Here is a 25,765-nt window from a genome sequence, read left to right as displayed (position 1 = left end):
AAGCCAAATTAGGGGGTCCGTTTATATGGGGGCTATACGTAAAAGTGGACCGATATGGCCCATTTGCCATACCATCCGACCTACATCAATAATAACTACTTGTGCCAAGTTTCAAGTCGATAGCTTGTTTCGTTCGGAAGTTAGCGTGATTTCAACGGACGGACGGACATGCTCAGATCGACTCAGAATTCCACCACGACCCAGAATATATATACTTTATGGGGTCTTAGAGCAATATTTCGATGTGTTACAATCGGAATGACAAGGTTAATATGGGGGTAGGTATAGAAACAATATTTAAAACATTTTAATTGCATTTTTCCAAATAATAAGAAAAAGAAACAAAAACACATGGTTGCATCCAAAAAATATGTATATGAAAATTTTTCTATATTTTGGTATTGATTCCGAGCCAAAGAACAGAATACAAGTGAGAATACTATTAACACACAATTCACTTTTAAATTTGGGTTTTGTGCACTTGCTTCTAGGAAGCAAATTTTAATTTTTCGTTTTTCCAGCTTTTTTTCTTCTTATTCTATCAAAGTCCTTTAAAAACAAGTTAAAGACAATTTTATTTTCCAAATTCAGACTCGAATTCCAGTAGAAATTATGCAATATTGCAAGTAAAAAACATCTTTAAAATAAAGTGTTGAAAAACATGTCCTATTTTCGAACGATTTTTTGCTTTGCAAAAAGACAACAAATTCAAAGACAATTTCATTAATTTTAAAGAATTTTTATGAACTATTAAAGTCAAGTTGACCTCAGCCTAAAATTTTTTTTGGTTTCATGTTATGATACCCATTTTGAAGTCAAATCACTTAATTATAATGACAAGACGACTTCATAGAAAAGTTTATCGACTTTTGGACAAGGAAAATAACTTTATATTAGAGAAATACGTCTTCTACGAGGGCAGTTCGGAAACTTCTTAGCCCAGCACAAAAAGCGCGGTATAAACAGAAAAAAGTTAAATGTTTTGGAAACTTCCACCTCTGTTATGAACACATGTTAAATTTTGTTTCGATCTGTCAACTCCTTCATATAGAAACAGGTGTTCAAAAAAGACGCATCGGCAATTTTTTTACAATGGAAAAATCAGAAATGTGTGCTGTCATTAAATATTTACATAAAATAGATTTATCGGGACAAGAAATTCATAATGATATGGTGAATGTGTTAGGTGAAAGTGCTCCTTCATATGCAACAGTAAAAAATTGGGTTGCTGAATTTAAACGTGGTCGTACAAGCATTGAAGATGAACCACGTAGTGGACGTCCAAAAACAGCAACAACAACAGAAATTGTAGCCAAAGTGCATGATATGGTATTAAATGATCGACGAATAAAAGTGCGTGAAATTGCCAATATCATGGACATCTCAAATGATCAAGTCCATTTAATTTTGCATGAACAACTACAGATGAAAAAGCTTTCTGCTAGATGGGTGCCGCATTTGTTAACAGTCGATCAAAAACGCATAAGAATGAACATTTCTCAAGCTTGTTTGGATCGTTTTAAGGGAATGGATCCACCACTATACTCCAGAGATAAAAGAACAATCCAAACAATGGACTGAAGCTGGAGGAAGTGCCCCAAAGAAGGCAAAAACAATTCAATCGGCTGGTAAGGTTATGGCAAGGGGTTTTTTTGGGACTTCAAAGGTACGAGTATTTTATTGATTGACTATCTGCAAAAGGGTAATACAATAAATTCAGAGTACTATTGCAAACTTTTGGATCAATTAAATGTACAAATTCGAGAAAAACGTCCTGGCTTACAACACAAAAAAAAATTAATTTTAATCAAGACAACGCACCAGCACACAAGAGTGTTTTAACAATGGCTAAAATAAACGAATTAAAGTACGAGTTGCTTGACCACCCACCTTATTCTCCTGATTTAGCTCCCAGTGACTTTTACTTGTTCCCAAATCTAAAAAAAATCCTTGCTGGCAAGCGTTTTACCTCAAATGTAGATGCAATTACAGCTGTAAACCACTATTTTGAAGACCTTCAGGAAAACAATTTTTTAACTAACTATTCTTTTTCATTGATAGGCTAAGAAGTTTCCGAACCGCCCTTGTACAACAGAAGAAAAATTAAAAGTTTTTGACATTAGGTTTATTTCGGTAGTGAAAGGGTTAATTTAATATTAACTAAACTAATTTTAACTACACTCTTTTAAAAACGCAGATATCACGCCGATTTCACAAAACTTAGTTAATATTTTTCCACAAATTCAAGAAAAATTATTAGACATAATTATTTTTTTTTCACTTATTAAGGACAAAATAGATTTAAGTTGAAGTGTTCTTTTTTCTTAGTTTATATATATAGTATAAATATATATTAAGAAATAACTTACCATAATTTTTCTTTTGTTTCACGGTATAGAAGACATCTTGAAATTCAACATCTTTTGTTGGATTCAATGCTGACAATTCCATGGTTAACGGAGACAAAGGAGACTAAACGAGCAGGGCGATGACCTTATTGTCACAAGGCAATGATAAATATCTTCAGCAACCGAACCTTATTGAGATTTTCTTAGTTTCGGATCTTCAGTCCTTGTAATAATCCAACACTGAAAGAAAAATGATCTTTGTGAGGAACGAAATTTTAGACATACGAATTTTTCTTTAAAAGCAAATAAAACAAGATTAAATACCAACAATGCATCTCTTGTCGAAAATTTGAATTTATTTGCTCGTAAAGAAAATACGTTACAATGTATTTTCTTAAGGGCAATTTCGTTTCGGAGGAAAATATTTTTGTTTTGCGTTTTTTGCCACTAAAGATGTTCACTGAATCTACACATAAAAAAATTTCTGATCTAATCACGAAATTAATTAATCCAATTAATTTTTAATTGAAATGTCATCAATCATAATAATGATAGTATCAATCACAGTTTTAATTGGGTAAAAAAATTATTTGATTAAAAAATTAATAGATTTAATTTGAACATTGCAATTAATTATTTAATTGATTCAATTAAAACTTTAATTGATGTGGCTGGCAAAACTCAATTAATTTTTTGAATTAAAAACGTAGCTATTTACAATTACTTTCTTATCTGACTTTGTGTTTTAAGTTTGATTAAAATATTGATTGTTTGAAATAAATTTTTATTTAAAAAACAATCATCACTTTTTTAGCTGACTTAGTCTTCAGAGTTTGATTAAAAAGTTAATTGTATCAATTAATTTTTTAATTAAAAATTAAAAAATTTTCAATCATTGACTTAATTAACTTAACGCTTCTATTTTGAATTTCAGGCAAATCGAATAAAAATTGCGTTGTCTAGAAGTCCAAGAAGCCAAATCGGGAGATCGGGCTATATCAAAATGTGGACCAAATCACACCATATTCGGCACTCTTATTTATGCATCCGAAATACCTCTAGGTTTTGAAATTCAGCCAAATCGGATAAAATTTTCGGTGTCTAGAAGCCCAAGAAATCAAATCAGGAGATCATGCTATATAGGGGCTATATCGAAATGTGGGCCAAATCACACCATATCCGGCACTCTTATTTATGCATCCAAAATACTTCTAGATTTTGAAATTCAGGCAACTCGTATGGGATGTCTAGACGTTCAAGACCCCAAATCGGGAGGTCGGTTAGTATGAGGCCTATATTAAAATCAGACCTACCTGCAGATAATAGACGAGTTTATACAAAGTTTCAGCACGATAGCTGCATTGTTGAAGACTGTAGCATGATTACAACAGATATGCAGACTGACATACAACATGGCCTTAGAATTTCTCCCTGATCAAGACACAGAAAAAATATTTATATCATAAAATTAATTGAATCAATTAATTTCTAATAAAATTAATTGAATCAATTAATTTCTAATTGAAATGCCTTCAATCACAGAAATGATAGTATCAATCACCAAAGTCAATTAAACAAATAATTGTTCCAATTAAAAATTAAATGATACAATTAATTTTGTTGATTGATTTTTGTTTCAATTAAAAATTTGTTGAACCAATTAAATTTTTAATTGAATATTTTTTAAAATTTAATTATAATTTTAATTGGAAATTTTTTTTGGTGATATTTTTTTTTCTGTGCACTTTATGTAGTCGGAAATCGATACTTCGATGTGTTACAAACGGAATTACAAAGTTATTGTACCCCCATCACCATTCTATGGTGGTGGGTATAGAAAACGGTAACAACACTGGAAATAATCCGAAAAGAGAAGGTCTGATTTGATCGAAATCCATGTTACAGTGGTAAAAAACTCGCTCGTGAGCTGAACACATTGTGAGAACAGATGCAAACCAAAAAGTCCAAGAGCTCATCGATGAGTTGTTCCCCTTGTATGAGAGTGGCAAGTTACCGAATTTGGGTTTCACCAGAAAACGATTCGATTGGTTACCAGAAGTCAAGTGTAGCCGATGGGCGCTTCCCGCTCGTAATCATCGGCCGTGGCGTCAAAATAAATATCGAATATGTTATTTTTAGGAAAATGCCCTAAAGACAGTATTGAAGCCCTGGGCATGTAAGCATTTCGGCCGCCAAGGACCAAAGACATTCCAACAGGACTCCGCACAATCACACTTAGCGAGCGTCAACCAAGAATCGCTTAAAAAGAAAGTTCCTCGATTCATTTCTACCATATTTTGTAATAGCGGAGTAGTTGTTAAATGTCAATGAATAAAAGTTTCAAAAGTGAAAGCTAATAATTAATATTAGATAAAACAAGTATATACGGCCGTAAGTTCGGCCAGGCCGAATCTTATGTACCCTCCACCATGGATTGCGTAGGAACTTCTACTAAAGGCTGTCATCCACAATCGAATTACTTGGGTTGCGATAACACTTGCCGATGGCAAGGTATCGTAAAACTTTTTAACACTGTCTTCTAAATTGTAAGTTAGTCCATAAGGGGTATATATTAAACAAAAAAAAAAGGCCGATTAAATACGTATATAATTCAGTTTGACAAAATTTTCTATAGAAATAAAATTTTGACAAAATTTTCTATAGAAATAAAAACTTGACAAAATTTTCTATAGAAATAAAATGTTGACAAAATTTTCTATGGAAGTAAAATGTTGACAAAATTTTCTATAGCAATAAAATTTTGACAAAATTTTCTATAGAAATAAAATGTTGACAAAATTTTCTATAGAAATAAAATGTTGACAAAATGTTCTATAGAAATAAAATGTTGACAAAATTGTCTATAGAAATAAAATGTTGACAAAATTTTCTACAGAAATAAATTTTTTACAAAATTTTCTATAGAAATAAAATTTTGACAAAATTTTCTATGGAAATAAAATGTTGACAAACATTGCTATAGAAATAAACTTTTTACAAAACTTTCTATGGAAATGAAATTTTGACAAAACTTTCTATAGTAATGAAATTTGACAATTTTTACATGGCTGTTAGAGGCCATATACTAACGAAATGTACCAAATTTCAACCGCATCGGATGACTTTTGCACCTCCAAGAGGCTCCGGAGGTTTAATCTGGGGATCGGTTTATATGGGAGCTATATATAACTATGGACCGATATGGACCAATTTTTGCATGGTTGTTAGAGACCATATACTCACACCACGTACTAAATTTCAATTGGATCGGATGAATTTTGCTCATCCAAGAGGCTCCAGAGTTCAAATCTGGGGATCGGTTTATATGGGAGCTATATATAATTATGGACCGATATGGAACAATTTTTGCATGCTTGTTAGAGACCGTATACTAACATCAGGTACCCAATTTCAAACGGATCGGATGAATTTTGCCCCTCCAAGAGGCTCCGGAGGTCAAATCTGGGGATCGGTTTATATGGGGGCTATATATAATTATGGACCGATATGGACCAATTTTTGCATGGTTGTTAGAGACCGTATACTTAGACCACGTACCAAATTTCAACCGGATCGGATGAATTTTGCTGCTCCGGAAGGCTCCGCAAGCCAAATTTGGGGATCGGTTTATATGGGGGCTATACGTAAACGTGGGCCAATATGGCCCATTTTCAATACCATCCGACCTACATCAATAACAACTACTTGTGCCAAGTTTCAAGTCGATAGCAGTTTCGTTCGGAAGTTAGCGTGATTTCCACAGACGGACGGACAGCCGGACAGACGGACGGACATGCTTAGATCGACTCAGAATTTCACCACGACCCAGAATATATATACTTTATGGGGTCTTAGAGCAATATTTCGATGTGTTACAAACGGAATGACAAAGTTAATATACCCCCATCCTATGGTGGAGGGTATAAAAATAATTATTAGGAAAGCATTAAAGGAATTAAATAAGGAAATAAATACAAATTCAGGAAATTTTGTTAATTTTGGTTTTTTAATGTCCAGGACCCACTATATTCTGAATGACACACATAATTAAATAAAAGTGAATAAAGTTTATTCAAAATTGACGAACGCTTTGTCCAAAAACACTGGGTTTAGGGCAAATGTAAATGTAATATCGTTGTATTATTCCATTAGGCGTTTTATATAATGAACCTTAAATAAGAAAACAATAATAAAATTAACTAATAGCTTGAAATTGATCATTTTATTAGGAAGCCATAATAAAAAATGAGATGTGTGATGATAATGTGAGTAATTATCCATACAATGTATTCACACTTTATTGCAGTACTAAATTAATATTTTACGATAGTAAAATAATTGCAATCAAAAGTCCGGCAATATCGAAGCTTACCCAAAGGTATCTATCATGGATCATGGAAATTCTCCTAGCGACAATATTTTATATGGTACGATGTGGCATGGGGCTTTCGAATAGTTGACAATTAAGGAAAACAATTTTCTTAATAGTTGGGTCAATTGTTTATCGTTGAGAAACTTTAAAAAACAAGTTCGAAAGAACTGACGTAGAAATGGGGCCAACTATATGTGGATATTAGCCATTTCACTATTTAAACGAATTAAACCTAATGTTAAAATTATAAATTTTTCTTCTTTTTTTTACTTGTACAACAGCAAGTACAAAAAAAAAATTTTGAGAAACAAAATATATAAAATTCAGAAATACAAGAAGTCTTACTTTTTGAAGATTATTTCATGCAAGTATTAACCGCGATTATGCCTCAAATGTTCCATCCGCTTAGTCAAATTTTGGCATACTCTTTCCAACATTTCGTTTACTATCTCCTGAATAAATGCTTCAATGTAGTCCCCCAAAATTTCATTTCTATAGAAAATTTTGTCAAAATTTTATTTCTATAGAAAATTCTGTCAAAATTTTATTTCTATAGAAATTTTTATAAAAATTTTATTTCTATAGAAAATTTTGTCAAAATTTTATTTCTATAGAAAATTTCGTCAAAATTTTATTTCTAGAGGAAATTTTGTCAAAATTTTATTTCTATAGAAAATGTTGTCAAAATTTTGTTTCTATAGAAAATTTTACCAAAATTTTATTTCTATAGAATATTTTGTCAAAAATTTATTTCTATAGAAAATTTTGTCAAATTTTGTCAAAATTTTATTTCTATAGAAAATTCTGACAAAATTGTATTTCTGTAGAAAATTTTGACAAAATTGTATTTCTATAGAAATTTTTGACAACATTTTATTTCTATAGAAATTTTCGACAAAGTTTTATTTCTATAGAAAATATTGTAAAAATTTTATTTCTATAGAAAATATTGTAAAAATTTTGTTTCTATAGAATATTTTGTAAAAATTTTATTTCTATAGAAAATTTTGTCAAAAATTTATTTCTATAGAAAATTTTGTCAAAATTTTATTTCGATAGAAAATTTTGTCAAAATTTTGTTTCTATAGAATATTTTATCAAAATTTTATTTCTAGAGGAAATTTTGTCAAAATTTTATTTCTATAGAAAATTTTGTCAAAATTTTATTTCTAAAGAAAATTTTGTCAAAATTTTATTTCTATAGAAAATTTTGTCAAAATTTTATTTCTATAGAAAATGTTGTCAAAATTTAATTTCTATAGAAAATTTTGTCAAAATTTTGTTTCTATAGAAAATTTTATCAAAATTTTATTTCTAGAGGAAATTTTGTCAAAAATTTATTTGTATAGAAAATTTTGTCAATTTTTGTCAAATTTTGCCAAAAATTGTATTTCTATAGAAAATATTTGCCAAAATTTTATTTCTATAGAAAATTTTATCATAATTTTATTCCTACACAAATTTTGTCAAAATTTTATATCTATCGAAAATTTTCTCAAAATTTTATTTCTCTAGAAAATATCAACTCTATAGAAAATTTTGTCAAAATTGTATTTCTATAGAAAATTTTGTCAAAATTTTGTTTCTTTGGAAAATTTTATCAAAAACTTTATTTCTAGATGAAATTTGTCAAAATTTTATTTCTATAGAAAATTTCGTCAAAATTTTGTTTCTATAGAAAATTTTACCAAAATTTTATTTCTATAGAATATTTTGCCAAAAATTTATTTCTATAGAAAATTTTGTCAAAGTTTTATTTCTATAGAAAATTTTGCCAAAAATTGTAATTCTATAGCAAATATTTGCCAAAATTTTATTTCTATAGAAAATTTTATAATAATTTTATTCCTATAAACATTTTGTCAAAATTTTATTTCTCTAGAAAATTTTCTCAAAATTTTATTTCTTTAGAATATTATGTCAAAATTTTATTTCTTTAGAAAATGTCAATTCGATAGAAAACTTTTCCAAAAAATTTTGTCAAAATTTTATTTCTATAGAAAATTTTCTCAACATTTTATTTCTTTACAATATTATGTCAAAATTTTATTTCTTTAGAAAATGTAAATTTTATTTCTATAGAAAATTTTGTCAAAATTTTGTTTCTATAGAAAATTTTACCAAAATTTTATTTCTATAGAATATTTTGTCAAAAATTTATTTCTATAGAAAATTTTGTCAAAATTGACAAAATTGTATTTCTATAGAAAATTCTGGCAAAATTGTATTTCTATAGAAAATTTTGACAAAATTTTATTTCTATAGAAATTTTCGACAAAATTTTATTTCTATAGAAAATATTGTAAAAATTTTATTTCTATAGAAAATATTGTAAAAATTTTATTTCTATAGAAAATATTGTAAAAATTTTATTTCTATAGAAAATTTTCTCAGTATTTTATTTCTTTAGAATATTATGTCAAAATTTTATTTCTTTAGAAAATGTCAATTCGATAGAAAACTTTGTAAAAATTTTATTTCCATTGAAATTTTGTCAACATTTTATTTCTATACAACATTTTATCAGAATTTTATTCCTATAAAAATTTTGTCAAAATTTTATTTCTATAGAAAATTTTCTCAAAATTTTATTTCTTTAGAAAATATCATTTCGATAGAAAATTTTGTCAAAATTTTATTTCTATAGAAAATTTTGTCAAAATTTTGTTTCCATAGAAAATTTTGTCAAAATTTTATTTCTATAGAAAATTTTGTCAAAATTTTATTTCTATAGAAAATTTTGAGAAATTTGTATTTCTATAGAAATTTTCGACAAAATTTTATTTCTATAGAAAATATTGTAAAAATGTTATTTCTATAGAAAATATTGTTAAAATTTTGTTTCTATAGAATATTTTGTAAAAATTTTATTTCTATAGAAATTTTTTTCAAAAATTTATTTCTATAGAAAATTTTGTCAAAATTTTATTTCTATAGTAAATTTTGACAAATTTGTATTTCTTTAGAAATTTTCGACAAAATTTTATTTCTATAGAAAATATTGTAAAAATTTTATTTCTATAGAAAATATTGTAAAAATTTTGTTTCTATAGAATATTTTGTAAAAATTTTATTTCTATAGAAAATTTTTTCAAAAATTTATTTCTATAGAAAATGTTGTCAAAATTTTATTTCGATAGAAAATTTTGTCAAAATTTTATTTCTATAGAAAATTTTCTCAAAATTTTATTTCTTTAGAATATTATGTCAAAATTTTATTTCTTTAGAAAATGTCAATCGATAGAAAACTTTGTCCAAAAATTTTGTCAAAATTTTATTTCTATAGAAAATTTTCTTCAGAATATTATGTCAAAATTTTATTTCTTTAGAAAATGTCAATTCGATATAAAACTTTGTAAAAATTTTATTTCCATTGAAATTTGGCAACAATTTATTTCTATACAACATCCCAGCAAAAAATTTGGAAGTTCTTCCAAAGGCACAACTTTAAAAGCACTTCCAGAAGATGCACTCCCAATGATGTTCTTTATTTTAACTACCCAGGAAGTTCTTTTAATTAAAATTTTTATAACTTGGTTTTTTCATACTTTCAATGGATAATTTTAACTTTTTTTGTTTCAAATAGATTAAAAACAGAATAAGAATTCATAAAATGGTACAAATCATTAAAATTTTGTCGAAATAAATACTAAATCCAATCTGAAAAAAATGTGCATTTTTGAAAATATTTGAGGTCAAACGTTTCCGACAAGCGTTAGAATCCAATAAAAATTATAAAAATTAATTATTTGTCAAAATACCACAAAATTTATTAATTCACATCCAAAAGACTGAATTCGAATCACATTTAAAGAAGTGGTGCATATTCAGAGCAACGGCTGTTGAAATGGTGGACATCCGTCCTATGACAAGCCCATGTTAAATTCATCGCTTCTGCGCCAATTTTGCATCACTTCCGGATCCAAAAAGGACATTTTCACTACTTTTTTGGCGACGCTTTTTTTGCTGGGATTTTATTAGAATTTTATTTCTATAAAAATTTTGTCGAAATTTTAATTATATAGAAAATTTTCTCAAAATTTTATTTCTTTAGAAAATATCAATTCGATAGAAAACTTTGCCAAAATTTTATTATAGGAGAAACTTGTGAAGTATCTCTTAGTTGAGAAGGAATATTTTGCAAAGTCATCCAAAACATCAAGAATTCTACCAACCGACCTCTACAGAGGACGTTGAAAAACGACAGCAAACGCAAACTCCCCACATAGTTTCGATTTATTTCTCGATGTTAATTTAAAGTACACTCACAGAAAAAAGTCTGCTAAAAACAGCAGTCGATGTCTGCTGTTATATTTTTGTATTTCAGGGCCTAATGAACAACAATTTATAAAATTTTTAGGTTATACAATTTTCCCCAAAGCATATTTAAGAACCAAAAGTAGTTTTCGGTATATTTTTGCTCTGTAATATACTTACAAGCTCCTAAATACGATCAGCAAACATTTTGTTTGCTGTTATGCCTCAATTCGATAAATATTCCGATTTTTGGTCAAATACTTTAGATATTCATAAAATATTGTGTTAATTCTGTTAGGAACGCTCCAAAATAAAACATGTTTTAGTGTAATCGAGCTTAAAAAATAGCAGGAAATGTTTGCTATTTCAGCAAACAGTGACTGCTGTCCCTTTTTCAGCAGACTTTCTGCTGTTTTAGCAGACTTTTCTGCTGTCCCTACTAACAAATTTCGTTGGTGCTGTGATTTAAATATGCTATAAGTATTTTCTACATTGGTGGGCACTACAATGTTTTTATGAACTTCTTTAACAATCAAGTTTTCAGAACAAACTCATAAGGCTTTTTAGCTAATTGAGGTAGGCCCTCATAATTACAATTTTTTCTACATGCTAAAAAATTAAATTAAAGTTTGTATCATTAGGTTTAATTCGGTAGTGAAAGGAAAGACTTCGCTGAAATACAGAATTCTACATTTGCTATCAATAATATAGTTTTTTTCTATGAGTGTATAGACCAGTTTTCGATAAAAGAATGCTTTGTTACGTATTAAAGAAAAGCTTATTGTCGTTCTATCTGTCTAAAAACGCCTACTGACCCGTTTGCTAAGAATGAAGAGTCTAACAAATAACCGCCAAATATGATTTGTTTATTGGCAATATTGTCGATAGGGCAAAATGAATCTAACTCTAAAACAGGTATTTTGTATTTTTATTTTACTACTATAACTTGTATTGACGCTGAGAGATAGTATTTAATTTCAAAAGCTACTACACATTTATATTTAATATGTTTATATTTCACTTTTGTACAAAGCGCAATTAACGGCACAAAATAAGACCCAGTGAAACAAGTTTTTACGATAATCCACAATTTTTGGCAAAATCAAATTTCACCACCACCATCATAACGATTTACTTAACATCTCATTGAATTGTCGTCATCATTTCCGGAAATAAGATAATCAGCTTCCGATAATTTATCTTCTCCAAAATGTATAATATAAGAATATCTGTACACTGAGAGAAACAATTTTGATTGCGCAGAAAGAATATGGTTTACTTCAATTTCATGAAATTGATTTAATCCAATTGAAACTTCTTCAATCAATTATTTTTTAACTTAAATATTGGTGATAGTTTTTCTGTGTACACTGAGGAAAATTTTAGGATTTTGGGTTAGTAAAGGGTGATTTATTACCTATTATATTTTTAGCAACACTGCACTGAAAAAACAGTGAACCCACCAGGAAGAAAACTTTCAGTTAATTTTAGAAAATTTTGAATATTTGTAGAAAATTTTAACTAAACAGTATTATAAACGTTGGGATCAAGCCGATGTCATAAAAATAAGTACATATTTTTCGACAAATTCAAGAAAATTTATTAGACATAACTAAGTTTTTTCACTTGTTAAAGAAAATTTTGTAGTTTGAAGGAAAAACTGGGTGTTCAAAATTGCAAGAATATCTTTAGTGACATACGAAGTTCATGATGGACGCACTTTTAGTAAAATTTACAAATTTAAAAAAATTCTGAACTATTTTGTGGAAGACACGAATTTAGTTCATCTTTATGCTTCATTGGAGTATATTTTTTTCCTCGGGTTTAGTTAATTTAACTAACGTACATAAAAAATTATTAGAGTAAAGAAAACTTTCTCTAAACATAATAATTCCATGAACTAAAATAAAGTTAAATTGGCTTTAGTGAAATAGAGAGTTCACTTTTTTTTGAGTGTGGTTTTGTGTTTTGTTTCACTGTGAACATAAGCGTAGGAAGGCCTCTGGGGAGGGGGCTTAGACCCCCCCAGAAAAATTTTAGCCCCCCCCCCAGAATTTGAAACTCTATTTATGATTTTACATTTATCAATAAATGTCAATAGTTTTTTTAATTTTTATAAAAATTAAACGAGTATATACAATCGCACAAAGTTACGCTAAAGACTTTCATGAACAATCGAATGTTTGAAGTCAGATATTTATGAAATAAAGCTGTGGTTGAACTTATGATTGATTTAGTTTAGTCAATTTAATTAAAAAAATAGTAATTGATATTATTATCAATTCTTTCATAAATTAATATCTTAATAACGCTGCGAAAAAGCGTCACCGAAAAAGTAGTGAAAATGTTCTTTTTGTGTCTAGAAGTGGTGCAAAATTGGCGGAGAAGCAATGAATATAATATGAGCTTGTAATGTCCACCGTTTCAACAGCCGTTGCAATGAATTTGCATCACTTCTTAAGGTGAGATCCGAATTCAGTGTTTTGAATGTGAATTAAAAAATTTTGTGATATTTTCCCAAACAAATAATTTTTATACTGTTTTAATGATTTTTAATTCTGACGCTTGTTTGAAACGTTTTTTCTCTAATAATAAAATCATCGATTTTTCTATAATGGATTTAGCAGTTTTGTGGTAAATTGGTACACATTTTAAATAATTTGTACCAATTTATTTATTCTTACTCTTTTTTTAAACTATTTGAAAAAAAAAGAAAACAAAAAATTACACATTAAAATATGAAAAAATGAAGTAAAAAAACTTCCTGGTTAGTTAAAATAATTGAGGACATTTTTGGAAGTACTTTTAAAGTTGTGCCTTTAGAACAACTCACAACTTTTTTGCTGGGAAAAGTGTGGAACTACTTTTATTTGCTTTATTATAAATTAATTGTCGAGTTATTTTGATGCCTAATTTTTTATTCAATTTTATGAAATAAAACTTTAATTGAACCTATAAGTTCAGTCTATAAATTTTTATCTAGGGGGGCTATAGCCCCCCCTAGGAAAATTGTCTAGTTACGCTAATGACTGTGAAACATCTTCAGTTTGGTCTGAAGAAAGTCCATCGCGCGCTTCTTCCATTTTTTGGCCAGCACATTTTTGGCTACATTTGATCTAAAAAAGTTCTTCGTGCGCTTCTTCCATTTTTTGGCCAGCTCACTTTTGGCTCAATTGGTATGCAAATAAGCAGAGTTATCGATTTTGGAGTGCCGATCAGTCACAACCATTGTAAAAGCTTCTTACGATTTTTGAGAATTGTACGAAAATATTCTTCTGCTTTAGTTGATATTGAACTTATGTGTTTTGTCATTGAACTTTATACCCACGATTAGTTCGTAAAACGTTTGAGACATACTTAAAAAAAAGGAAAATTCTATTGGAAATTTCGAAAAAAAAATAAAATTTAAATTTTTTTTTGCCATAAAAATGACTTGAATTTAGTATTAGTTTAACTACGTACGTTTTTCTGTGTATGGACCGTACAAAAGATTCAAATAGCATGTATTTTTCTGAATTTTAAGTGTTTTTCTTTTGAAACATTTTCCTATAGCTCTTAAAAAATCACCCTTTAGTTGAGATGAGTCATACCCAGAAAAAATATCACCAAAATATTTCCAATTAAAAAGTTAATTGAAGGTGGAAACTTTTTCAATTAAAAAATTAATTGATACAATTAACTTTTTAATCAAATTAGAAACATTATGTCAATTAGGTCATGATTAAACATTTTTAATTAACAAATTAATTTATGCAATTAACTATTTAACCAAACTCGCAAGACTAATCAAACTAAGAACACAGAAAGTTGGTTGAAAAAATGAGTGAACATTTTCGCGGTTTTTATTAAACAATTAATTGTTCCAATTAAAAATTTAATTTACAAAAATGAATCGATCTCGATTGCAAAACTCAATTAATTGTTTAATTGATTTAATTAAAAAGTTTAACTAAATTATTAATAGAATCAATGAAAACAAGTATATACGGCCGTAAGTTCGGCCAGGCCGAATCTTATGTACCCTCCACCATGGATTGCGTAGAAACTTCTACGAAAGACTGTCATCCAGAAATTTCAACTCACATGGTTGTTAAATATCATATGCTACCACCACGTACCAAATTTCAACCAGATCGGATGAATTTTGTTTCTCCAAAAGGCACCGAAGGTCAAATCTGGGGATCGGTTTATATGGGAGCTATATATTATTATTAACTGATAGGAACCAATTCCTGCATGGTTGTTGGATACCCTATACTAACATCACGTACCAAATTTCAACCGAATGGGAAGAATTTTGCTCTTCCAAGGTGCTCCGGAGGTCAAATCTGGGGATCGGTTTATATGGGGCCTATATATAATTATGGACCGATATCGACCAATTTTTGCATGGGTGTTTGAGGCCATATATTAACATCACGTACCAAATTTCAACTGAATCAGATAAATTTTGGCCTTCTAAGAGGCTCCGGAGGTCAAATCTGTTGATCGGTTTATATGGGGGCTATATATAATTATGGACCGATATGGACCAATTTTTGCATGGTTGTTAGAGACCATATACTAACACCATGTACCAAATTTCAGCCGGATCGGATGAAATTTACTTCTCTTAGAGGCTCCGCAAGCCAAATCGGGGGATCGGTTTATATGGGGGCTATATATAACTATGGACCGATATTGACCAATTTTCGCATGGTTGTTAAAAACCATATACTAACACCATGTACCAAATTTCAGCCGGATCGGATGAAATTTGCTTCTCTTAGAGGCTCCGCAAGCCAAATCGGGGGATCGGTTTATATGGGGGCTATATATAATTATGGACCGATATTGACCAATTTTCGCATGGTTATTAGAGACCACATACTAACACCATATACCAAATTTCAGCCAGATCGGATGAAAATTGTTTCTCTTAGAGGCTCTGCAAGCCAAATCGGGGGATCGGTTTATATGGGGACTATATAAAATTATGGACCGATGTGGACCAATTTTTGCGTGGTTGTTAGAGACCATATACTAACACCAGATACCAAATTTCAGCCGGGTCGGATGAAATTTGCTTCTCTTAGAGGCCTCGCAAGCCAAATTTGGGGGTCCGTTTATATGGGGGCTATACGTAAAAGTGGACCGATATGGCCCATTTGCAATACCATCTGACCTACATCAATAACAACTACTTGTGCCAAGTTTCAAGTCGATAGCTTGTTTCGGTCGGAAGTTAGCGTGATTTCAACAGACGGACGGATGGACATGCTCGGATCGACTCAGAATTTCACCACGACCCAGAATATATATACTTTATGGGGCCTTAGAGCAATATTTCGATGTGTTACAAACGGAATGACAAAGTTAATATACCCCCATCCTATGGTGGAGGGTATAAAAACGGATAAAAAAACAATCTGGCAATCACACAAGACCAAAATTATAAATAAATTTCCTATAAGAAATTTTTTATGTGTCGATTTTTTTAGTTTTGTTTATTTTGTTGTGTTGCAGTTATTTAATAACTTTTGTTACTTTGTTTTAGATTATTTTAAATCATAGGTAATTAGCGAACTAGTGGTATCACAAAAGGCTATAAAACTAAGCAACTTTAAATCAAGTAAGTAAAGTAGAAAGTCGGGCGGGGCCGACTATATCATACCCTAAACCACCATTACAGAATTAGTAATCATAAGCATTTGTGGGGTAACATATAGGTCTGGGAGATAAACCGCAGTTGCATATTTAAGAAAATTAAGGGGTACATGTCTATGGGTGCTTTGAGAGAAACAAATATCATCCGATCCGACTGAAATTTGGTACATGGAGTTAGCATATGATCTTTAACAACTGTGCAAAAATTGGTCCCCATCGGTCCATAATTATATATAGCCCCCATATAAACCGATCCCCAGATTTGGCGTGCGGAGCCTCTAAGAGAAGCAAATTTCATCCGATCCGGCTGAAATTTGGTAACAATCATGTAAAAATTGGTCCACATTGGTCCATAATTATATATAGCCCCCATATAAACCGATCACCAGATTTGGTCTCTAATAACCATGCAAAAATTGGTCCACATCGGTCCATAATTATATATAGCCCCCATATAAACCGATCCCTAGATTTGACCTCCGGAGCCTCTTGGAAGACCAAATTCATCTGATTCAGTTGAAATTTGGTACTCTGTTGGAAAAATATGTTTTTCATATGTTCCGATATAAACAAAATGTGTTTCGGGCACGATTTTAAACCACAATATATTTAAGTGCGAACATGTAATGTTCCTAAACTAACACTAAATGTTTGGGACATCTATGTTAATATGTTAGAATATATTATGTTTGGGGCATCAATGTTTCATAAAAATCATATGTGTGAATACAAACATATATAAATTTACAAATTTCGACTAAACATACATATGTTGTGATATTTTATTCAAAGCGACAGAGAGAGTATAGAGAGAAATAGAGATGGAAACCGGGAGAGTTGACGAAAGATATCAATATAACACAGCAAAAGAGTCAAAAGAGAACAATTTCTGTGAAACCGCTTGTATGTTGTTTCGGAAAACTGTATTATGATAAGGCCAAAAATTTGATATGTTTAAGTCTAAATATTATTTAATTTGAATAAAGAGAATATACATTCTGAACCAAGAGAATAGACATTTGAAAAACAAACAGCTTATGTTTTCGCCTTGAGAGCAGCATTTTATGTATGTGTGGACATGTGTTTTGTTTATCATTTTGGCATTATGGGCACAATTTTTTTCTTGGTTCGTTAAACGAAATCAGGGGTCTTCATAAAAATAACGAAAGGGCACTATACTCTTTTTAGAGTTGGGACAGTAAAATGAAATAAGGAGGAAATAGTGAAAAATTACACAGTAAAATGTAAAAAAACAAACTTTAGTTCCTCTTTATTAAAAAGTAGTCCACGAGGAGTTGACGGACACCATCAAATATAAAAGCGGGAATTAAGTTCGAGTTTTACAGCTAAAACAATTTAAAAAGTTTATTTTCTTTAAAATGAATTATTAAAGAAAAATAAAAGGAATTTTAGAGCGATGGTGTTAAATGCTAGTAAAAAACTGTTCACTCCTAAATAAATTTATGTTTATATTATAAAATTATGTATGTATGTTTATACTCGACTCCACGTTCTTCTTTTGTTAGTTTTTGAATTCCTTCCAAATTTTAAAGTTTTGTACAAAAACAGTTTTTTATTACAAGATTGTTATTTTTGCACTAAAAAATAATATTTTATCCAAAAATCAGTCAATTTCGTTTATATCAAGCACTGTTACTGACTATAAATCTTTAATAACACACATTTCGAAGTTTCATTTAAAAAAATTAATATAGTATAAATATAAATGTGTAAATTAAAAAAAAAAAACAAAAAACAAAAAAAAAATGTTCGGTCGGAGCAGGGATTGAACCCACGACCCTTTGCATGCAAGGCAGACATGCTAACCACTGCTCCACGTGGCAAACAAATGTATGTTTCTGTTAAATAATGTTATGTTTGCATGGGCTCGTGGGCGCTGCAAACTATGCTATATAAATGTAACTTAAAACGATAATTATCTACTGGTGACTATAACAGCTACGTAGCCCAGTGGATAGTGTGTTGGCTTACAAACTGTATGGTCCTCGGTTCGATTCTCCGTGCAGGCGAAAGGTAAAATTTAAAAAATTTATAAAAGTGAATAATTTCTTCAACATTATTTGTATTACAGAGAAAGGTTCCAATAACTAAAAAATTTCGTGGAAGTGAAAATTACGAGTATGTTAGGGAATGAGCACAATCGTGTTTGGGAAAAATTCTTCCAAGCATATAATATTTTTGGCTCAAAATGCTTCCAAACATATAATATGTTCACATAAAACAAACATATTAATGTTTCGGCAGTATGCAATAATATATGTGCTTCCTGCAAAATATGTTTGGAACATATGTTAAAGAAGCGATTTTTTTTGAGGGTGTGGTGGTAGTATATTATATTTAACAACCATGCCAATAGTGGTCCATATCAGTCCATAATCATATATAGCCCCTTGGAGGAGCAAATTTCATCCGAGTCAGTTGAAATTTGGTACATTGTGCTGGTATATGGCCGTTAACAACCATGCTAGGTCCATATCGGTCTATAGTTATGTATAGCCCTCAGATAAATCGATCCCCAATCACACAAAAAATGGTCCATATCAAGTTCATAAATGTAGCCCCCATATAAGCGACCCCCATATTTCAATTCTGGCTCTCCATGTATCGTGCAAAAGTTCATATCGATTCGTAATTATTTGGAGACTTACCTATATATAACTTGTTTGTCTAATATATACCACGTATGGACTAACTCACAATTTAGAAAACGATGTTAAGAAGTTTTAAGATACCTTGCCATCGGTAAGTGTTACCGCAACCCAAGTAATTCGATTGTGGATGACAGTCTTTCGTAGAAGTTTCTACGCAATCCATGGTGGAGGGTACACAAGATTCGGCCTGGCCGAACTTACGACCGTATATACATGTTTGTTTGTTCAAATGTCTATTCTCTTCACTCCGAATACTCATTCTAATATTCAAATTAAATAATATTTAGACTTAAGCATATCAAATTTTGGCCTTATTATAAAACTGTTTTCCGAAACAACATACGAGCGGTTTCACAGAAATTGCTCTCTTTTGATTCTCTCGCTGTATTATATTGATATCTTTCGTCAACCCTCCCGGTTTCCATCTCTATTTCTTTCTCTATACTCTCTCTCTCTCTGTCGCTCTCTGAATAAAATATCACAACATATATGTTTACTCGAAATTTGTAAAGTTATATACGTTTACATTCACACATATTATTCTAATGACATATTCTTGTCCTAAACATAATATATTCTAACATATTAACATATATGTTCGAAACATTTAGTGTTAGTTTAGGAACATTACATGTTTGCACTTAAATATATTGTGTTTAAAAATTGTGCCCGAAACACATTTTGTTTATATCGGAACATATGAAAAACATATTTTTCTAACAGTGCATAATTTTATATATGTTAATTCCAATATAAACCCCAAGATTTTTGAATGTGAAATAAAAAATTCTGTGATATTTAGCCTAATAAATAATTTTTTATAATTTTTTATGATTCTTAATACATTCTAGCGCTTGTCTGAAACGTTTGATTTAAAATCCATTAAGGAAATTTCAATTTTTATAAAATGAATTTAGCATTTTTTTTCCACAGAATTTAGATAATTGGTACCATTTTGTAAATTCTTACTGTGTTCTGAACAAAAAAAAAATATCGTCTTTGGGAGGACATTTTTGGAAGTTCTTTTAAAGTTGTGCCTTTAGAAGAACTTCCAAATTTTTTGGTGCCCAGCAAAAAACGAGCTTCCAAAAAAGTAGTTTGGACTTGGATTATCTCCAATGAATTTTACATGGACTTGTGATAGGACGGAATTATTCCATTTTTCGATCCTTTGCGTTGCTTTAGAAGTTGTGCTTTCATTTGGGTGACGAAATTTAAAAAAAACTAAAAAACTAATTTTTACAAATAGAAAACCTTCTTCGCTTCCACCGTTGGTTGCACCTGGGTCTGTTGGCACCTTAACAGAATGCCTTAGACACTCAGCCACAAACGCCATTGAACACCAGGCATCAAAACGTTTATTCAAATGTTGGTGATATGAGATGTTCTTTATTATTAATGACAAAATAAAGAACGCTGAATCAAATCTCACCAGCGGCAATTTTTTTTATTACATATTTTTCTAAAAAATTGTTTGGTTTATGTTATAAATCGTTTTTATTTTATTTATCTTCTCAAAAGAACTTCCACGGAAGTGAAAAAGTCAAACGTCATAGGTTCAATTCCCAGCGGGTATATTTTTTTATTTTATTATTATTTTTTTTACTGTTTTTATTGATTTTCTATTCTTTGTTGCTCAATTTAATTGTCCAAAACTTAAATTTTCACTTATAACGGCCTAATGCCGTACTTTCTAAGACTTGTCCAAAAGGACTTCATCGGAAGTGGAAAAAATCGAGAGGGGATCCCGGGATGAACTTTAAAAGAAATGTTTGTGGACTTGTCCAAAAGGACTGCATCGGAAGTGGAAAAAATTGATGGGGGATTCTGGAATGCGATTTAAAAGAAATGTTTGTGGAACAACTTTGAAATTTTTTGCTGGGTGGGTACATTTTCAACTTCAATCCACTTTTTAATTGGAAAAATTTTGGTGATTTTTTTTCTGTGAATCCATTGTTTACCACAACCAACTCTATTATCGCCTCAGTTGTGTTTTCAATAATTCAATTGGTTCTATTGAAGTATTGGGGAGACACAACCTCTTACTAATAGCAGATACAACTACCAAACAGAGGTTGGCAATAAATTCGTTTGTCATAACCAATCTGGTTTCTCTTTGTACCGATCAATTTTTCCAATACGAAGTACAAAATTCCACGCAAAAATTTCGTATTTAATTTCTGGGCAGCAGACAAAATATGATTGACCCTCATAAACCGAGGAAGTGATTTGCTAAGATACCTATTATATATATGTAGCCATACCGCTATACTGAAACCTATCATCACAACCAATTCAGACAATAGATTATTATGTTCACATGACAATTAATCATTACAGGGAATGAGTGTATCAATGAATAGTTCTACATTTACTCTACTTTATCTTTCATTCTATATGTCCGTCCATCCATCTGCTGGTTCTATTCAAAACCCTTGTTTTAGTTATTTGCGTTTCTTGCTATGGTTTCCAATTCTCTTTGTTTGGATTTTGTGTTTATTAGAAAATTTCGTTCATGACTTTGAAACAATTCAAAACCACTGAGTGGTGTCGAGCGTTCAATGTCCGGTCTGAAGCAAATATATCTTTAACCGTGTATTTGAAACCTTGGCCCATATTTTAAATATCCCTGTTTAATCTCAGTTTTTAAGGAACATTAAAATATTTTTCTATGGCTGTTTGTTTATTTTTTGACATTACGACATAGAAATTGCATTTTTTATCATATATAATGAGTATTGAATGCTTTGTTGTTCTTACACTGAAAAAAAGCTTGCCCGGTTCTAAAGATTTTGTCTTTACTTTAACAATTTGGTATTGATTCCGAGCCAAAGAAGCGGAGAATACAAGTAAGGATACTTTTAAGATAAAATTCTCTTTTAAATTTGGGTTTTGTGTACTTGCTTCTAGGAAGCAAATTTTAATTTTTCGCTTTCTCAGCTTTTTTTCTTCATATGCTATCAAATTCTATTAAAAACGAGTTAATGACAACTTTATTTTCCAAATTAAGACTCGACTTCCAGTAGTAATTTTGTTATGTTTCAAGTAAAAAACGTCTGTAAAATAAAGTGTTGAAAAACATGTCCTATTTTTGAATGATTTTTTGCTTTGTAGTCAAGATGCAAAAAGACAACAAATTTAAAGACAATTGCAATAATTTTAAAGAATTTTTATGAATTATTAAAGTCAAGTTGACCTTAGCCCAAATTTTTTTCTTTCATATTATGATATCCATTTTTAAGTCAAATCACTTAATTATAAGGACAATACGATTTCATTGACATGTTTATCGACTTTTGGACAAGGAAAAAAACTTAATATTAGAGAAATTCGTCTTCTATGCTAAGCAAAATTTGCATTCGTATTTTAAGGACATGAAATCTTTGGCCTCACGGCAATATTTTTTTCATTGTAGTACATTTAACATACCTTATAAGAAAATAGAAAGATATTTGATCAAAAAAAAAAAAAAAACAAGTAAGTAAAGTAGAAAGTCGGGCGGGGCCGACTATATCATACCCTAAACCACCATTACAGAATTAGTAATCATAAGCATTTGTGGGGTAACATATAGGTCTGGGAGATAAACCGCAGTTGCATATTTAAGAAAATTAAGGGGTACATGTCTATGGGTGCTTTGTGTCAATCTGACTGTAGCTCATAGTCAGTGTTGCCAGAGAAAATGTTCGGTTTACCCTACAAGGACAAAAAAAGTTCCCTACTTTCCTATACATTTCCAAACAATTTTCCCTACTGTATTTTTCGTTAAATTTAAAAAATTTTACAAAACAAAAATGGTTCTAAGTACTTTATTATCTTAAAACATGAATATGCAACGTATATAACTTAGAATATAAATTTGTATTACGACCACGGTTGCCACAGTTGGTAGAATTCTACCCAAATTAGTAATCTTTTTTGTTAAATCTTTATAAAAATAAAATTTTGGAAAAAGTTTCTATAAACAAATTTTTGTGAGAAATTTTTCTATAGAAATAAAATTTTGAGACAAAATTCCACAGAAATAAAATTTTGAGAAAATTTTTTATAGAAATAATATTTTAAAAAATGTCTATAGATATACAATTTTTACAAAATGTTCTATAGAAATAAAATGTTGACAAAATTTTCTACAGGAATAAAGTTTACCACACATTGTTAAAGATCAAGCCTTGCCGGCTTCTAATTTCCTCCTCTAGAGCCACCAAAATGTAAAAATTATTACAAATTGTGTTGAGTGAAAATGTCCTACATTGTGGCCCTACGCTAAATATTAGAAAAACCCTACATATAGGGAATTTCCCCTACTTCTAGCAACACTGGCTGTGTTGATTTTGCACCTACGGAGTTAGTATGCCACTAATATTGAGCCCATTATTAAAAAAGAGAAAATCGTTAAATTAATGTGGGTAATAAATACAAATTTGTAAAAATCGGGCAATATTCTTATGTAAGAGGTACAAGTACGTATAAGTACGATCGGCTAGTACATCAAAATTTGAAATTTGAGTAACATTGGTTAATAAATAAGAGTACTATATATATATATATATATATATATATATATATATATATATATATATATATATATATATATATATATATATATATATATATATATATATATATATATATATATATATTATCAACCGATCTTACTCAAATTTGGCTAAATGTAGTCTTGTATAGCACTAACTATATGTGCAAAAAAACATCGAAATCGGTTCAGATTTAGCTATAGCTCCCATATATATGTACCGACCGATTTTTCTAAATTTGATCATAAAACCCTTATTTATCAACCGATCTTACTCAAATTTGGCTAAATGCAGTCTCCTATAGCACTTACTGTATGTAAAAAAAATCATCGAAATCGGTTCAGATTTAGATATAGCTCCATATATATGTATAGCCCGATTTTCCCAAATTTGGCCATAGAACCCTTATTTATTAACCGATCTTACTAAAAGTTGGCTAGATCCAGTCCTCTATAGTACTAAATATATGTGCAAAATTTCATCGAAATCGGTTCAGATGTAGATATAGCTCCCATATATGTATCACCCGATTTTGAAAAATTCGCCCGTAATAACCTTATGTTTGACCATACAGGCCTCATTTCTTAACTGATCTTACTCAAATCTTGCACAAGGTAACCTTTTGTGGTATTAATCAAACCAGCAAAATAATATGCAAATTGGTTCAGATTTAGATATAGCTTCCATATATATACATCGCTCGATTTTCCCAAATTTGGCCATAGTACTCTTATTTATTAACCAATGTTACTCAAATTTCAAATTTTGATGTACTAGCCGATCGTACTTATACGTACTGGTAGCTCTTACATAAGAATATTGCCCGATTTTTACAAATTTGTATTTATTACCCACATTAATTTAACGATTTTCTCTTTTTTAATAATGGGCTCAATATTAGTGGCATACTAACTCCGTAGGTGCAAAATCAACACAGCCAGTGTTGCTAGAAGTAGGGGAAATTCCCTATATGTAGGGTTTTTCTAACATTTAGCGTAGGGCCGCAATGTAGGACATTTTCACTCAACACAATTTGTAATAATTTTTACATTTTGGTGGCTCTAGAGGAGGAAATTAGAAGCCGGCAAGGCTTGATCTTTAACAATGTGTGGTAAACTTTATTCCTGTAGAAAATTTTGTCAACATTTTATTTCTATAGAAATTTTTTTCAAAATATTATTTCTATAAAAATTTTCTCAAAAATTTATTTCTGTGGAATTTTGTCTCAAAATTTTATTTCTATAGAAAAATTTCTCACAAAAATTTGTTTATAGAAACTTTTCCCAAAATTTTATTTTTATAAAGATTTAACAAAAAAGATTACTAATTTGGGTAGAATTCTACCAACTGTGGCAACCGTGGTCGTAATACAAATTTATATTCTAAGTTATATACGTTGCATATTCATGTTTTAAGGTAATAAAGTACTTAGAACCATTTTTGTTTTGTAAAATTTTTTAAATTTAACGAAAAATACAGTAGGGAAAATTGTTTGGAAATGTATAGGAAAGTAGGGAACTTTTTGTGTCCTTGTAGGGTAAACCGAACATTTTCTCTGGCAACACTGACTATGAGCTATAGTCAGATTGACACAAAGCACCCATAGACATGTACCCCTTAATTTTCTTAAATATGCAACTGCGGTTTATCTCCCAGACCTATATGTTACCCCACAAATGCTTATGATTACTAATTCTGTAATGGTGGTTTAGGGTATGATATAGTCGGCCCCGCCCGACTTTCTACTTTACTTACTTGTTTTTTTTTTTTTTTTTGATCAAATATCTTTCTATTTTCTTATAAGGTATGTTAAATGTACTACAATGAAAAAAATATTGCCGTGAGGCCAAAGATTTCATGTCCTTAAAATACGAATGCAAATTTTGCTTAGCATAGAAGACGAATTTCTCTAATATTAAGTTTTTTTCCTTG

At 29.9% G+C, this 25,765-nt stretch overlaps 1 protein-coding gene across 4 annotated transcripts in view; it reads right to left on the bottom strand.

Annotated features, from left to right (window-relative positions):
- The window catches only part of LOC142234061 (ATP-binding cassette sub-family G member 1), a 109,612-nt gene that overhangs the window by 67,153 nt on the left and 16,694 nt on the right, over nt 1-25,765 (bottom strand). For 3 of the 4 annotated variants that reach the window (XM_075305140.1, XM_075305138.1, XM_075305141.1), the window contains exon 2: nt 2,370-2,588. In XM_075305140.1, coding sequence (XP_075161255.1) covers nt 2,370-2,451 — 82 coding nt within the window. In that variant the 5' untranslated portion in view covers nt 2,452-2,588. Of the gene's footprint in view, nt 1-2,369; nt 2,605-25,765 lie in introns of all 4 variants that reach the window. The other variant, XM_075305139.1, reaches the window with a different exon arrangement.

This window comes from Haematobia irritans, chromosome 4 (assembly GCF_050003625.1).
Source record: "Haematobia irritans isolate KBUSLIRL chromosome 4, ASM5000362v1, whole genome shotgun sequence".
Lineage (NCBI taxonomy): Eukaryota > Metazoa > Arthropoda > Insecta > Diptera > Muscidae > Haematobia > Haematobia irritans.
Note: the sequence above shows the minus strand (reverse complement) of the source record. Positions and strands in the feature narration are given on the sequence as shown.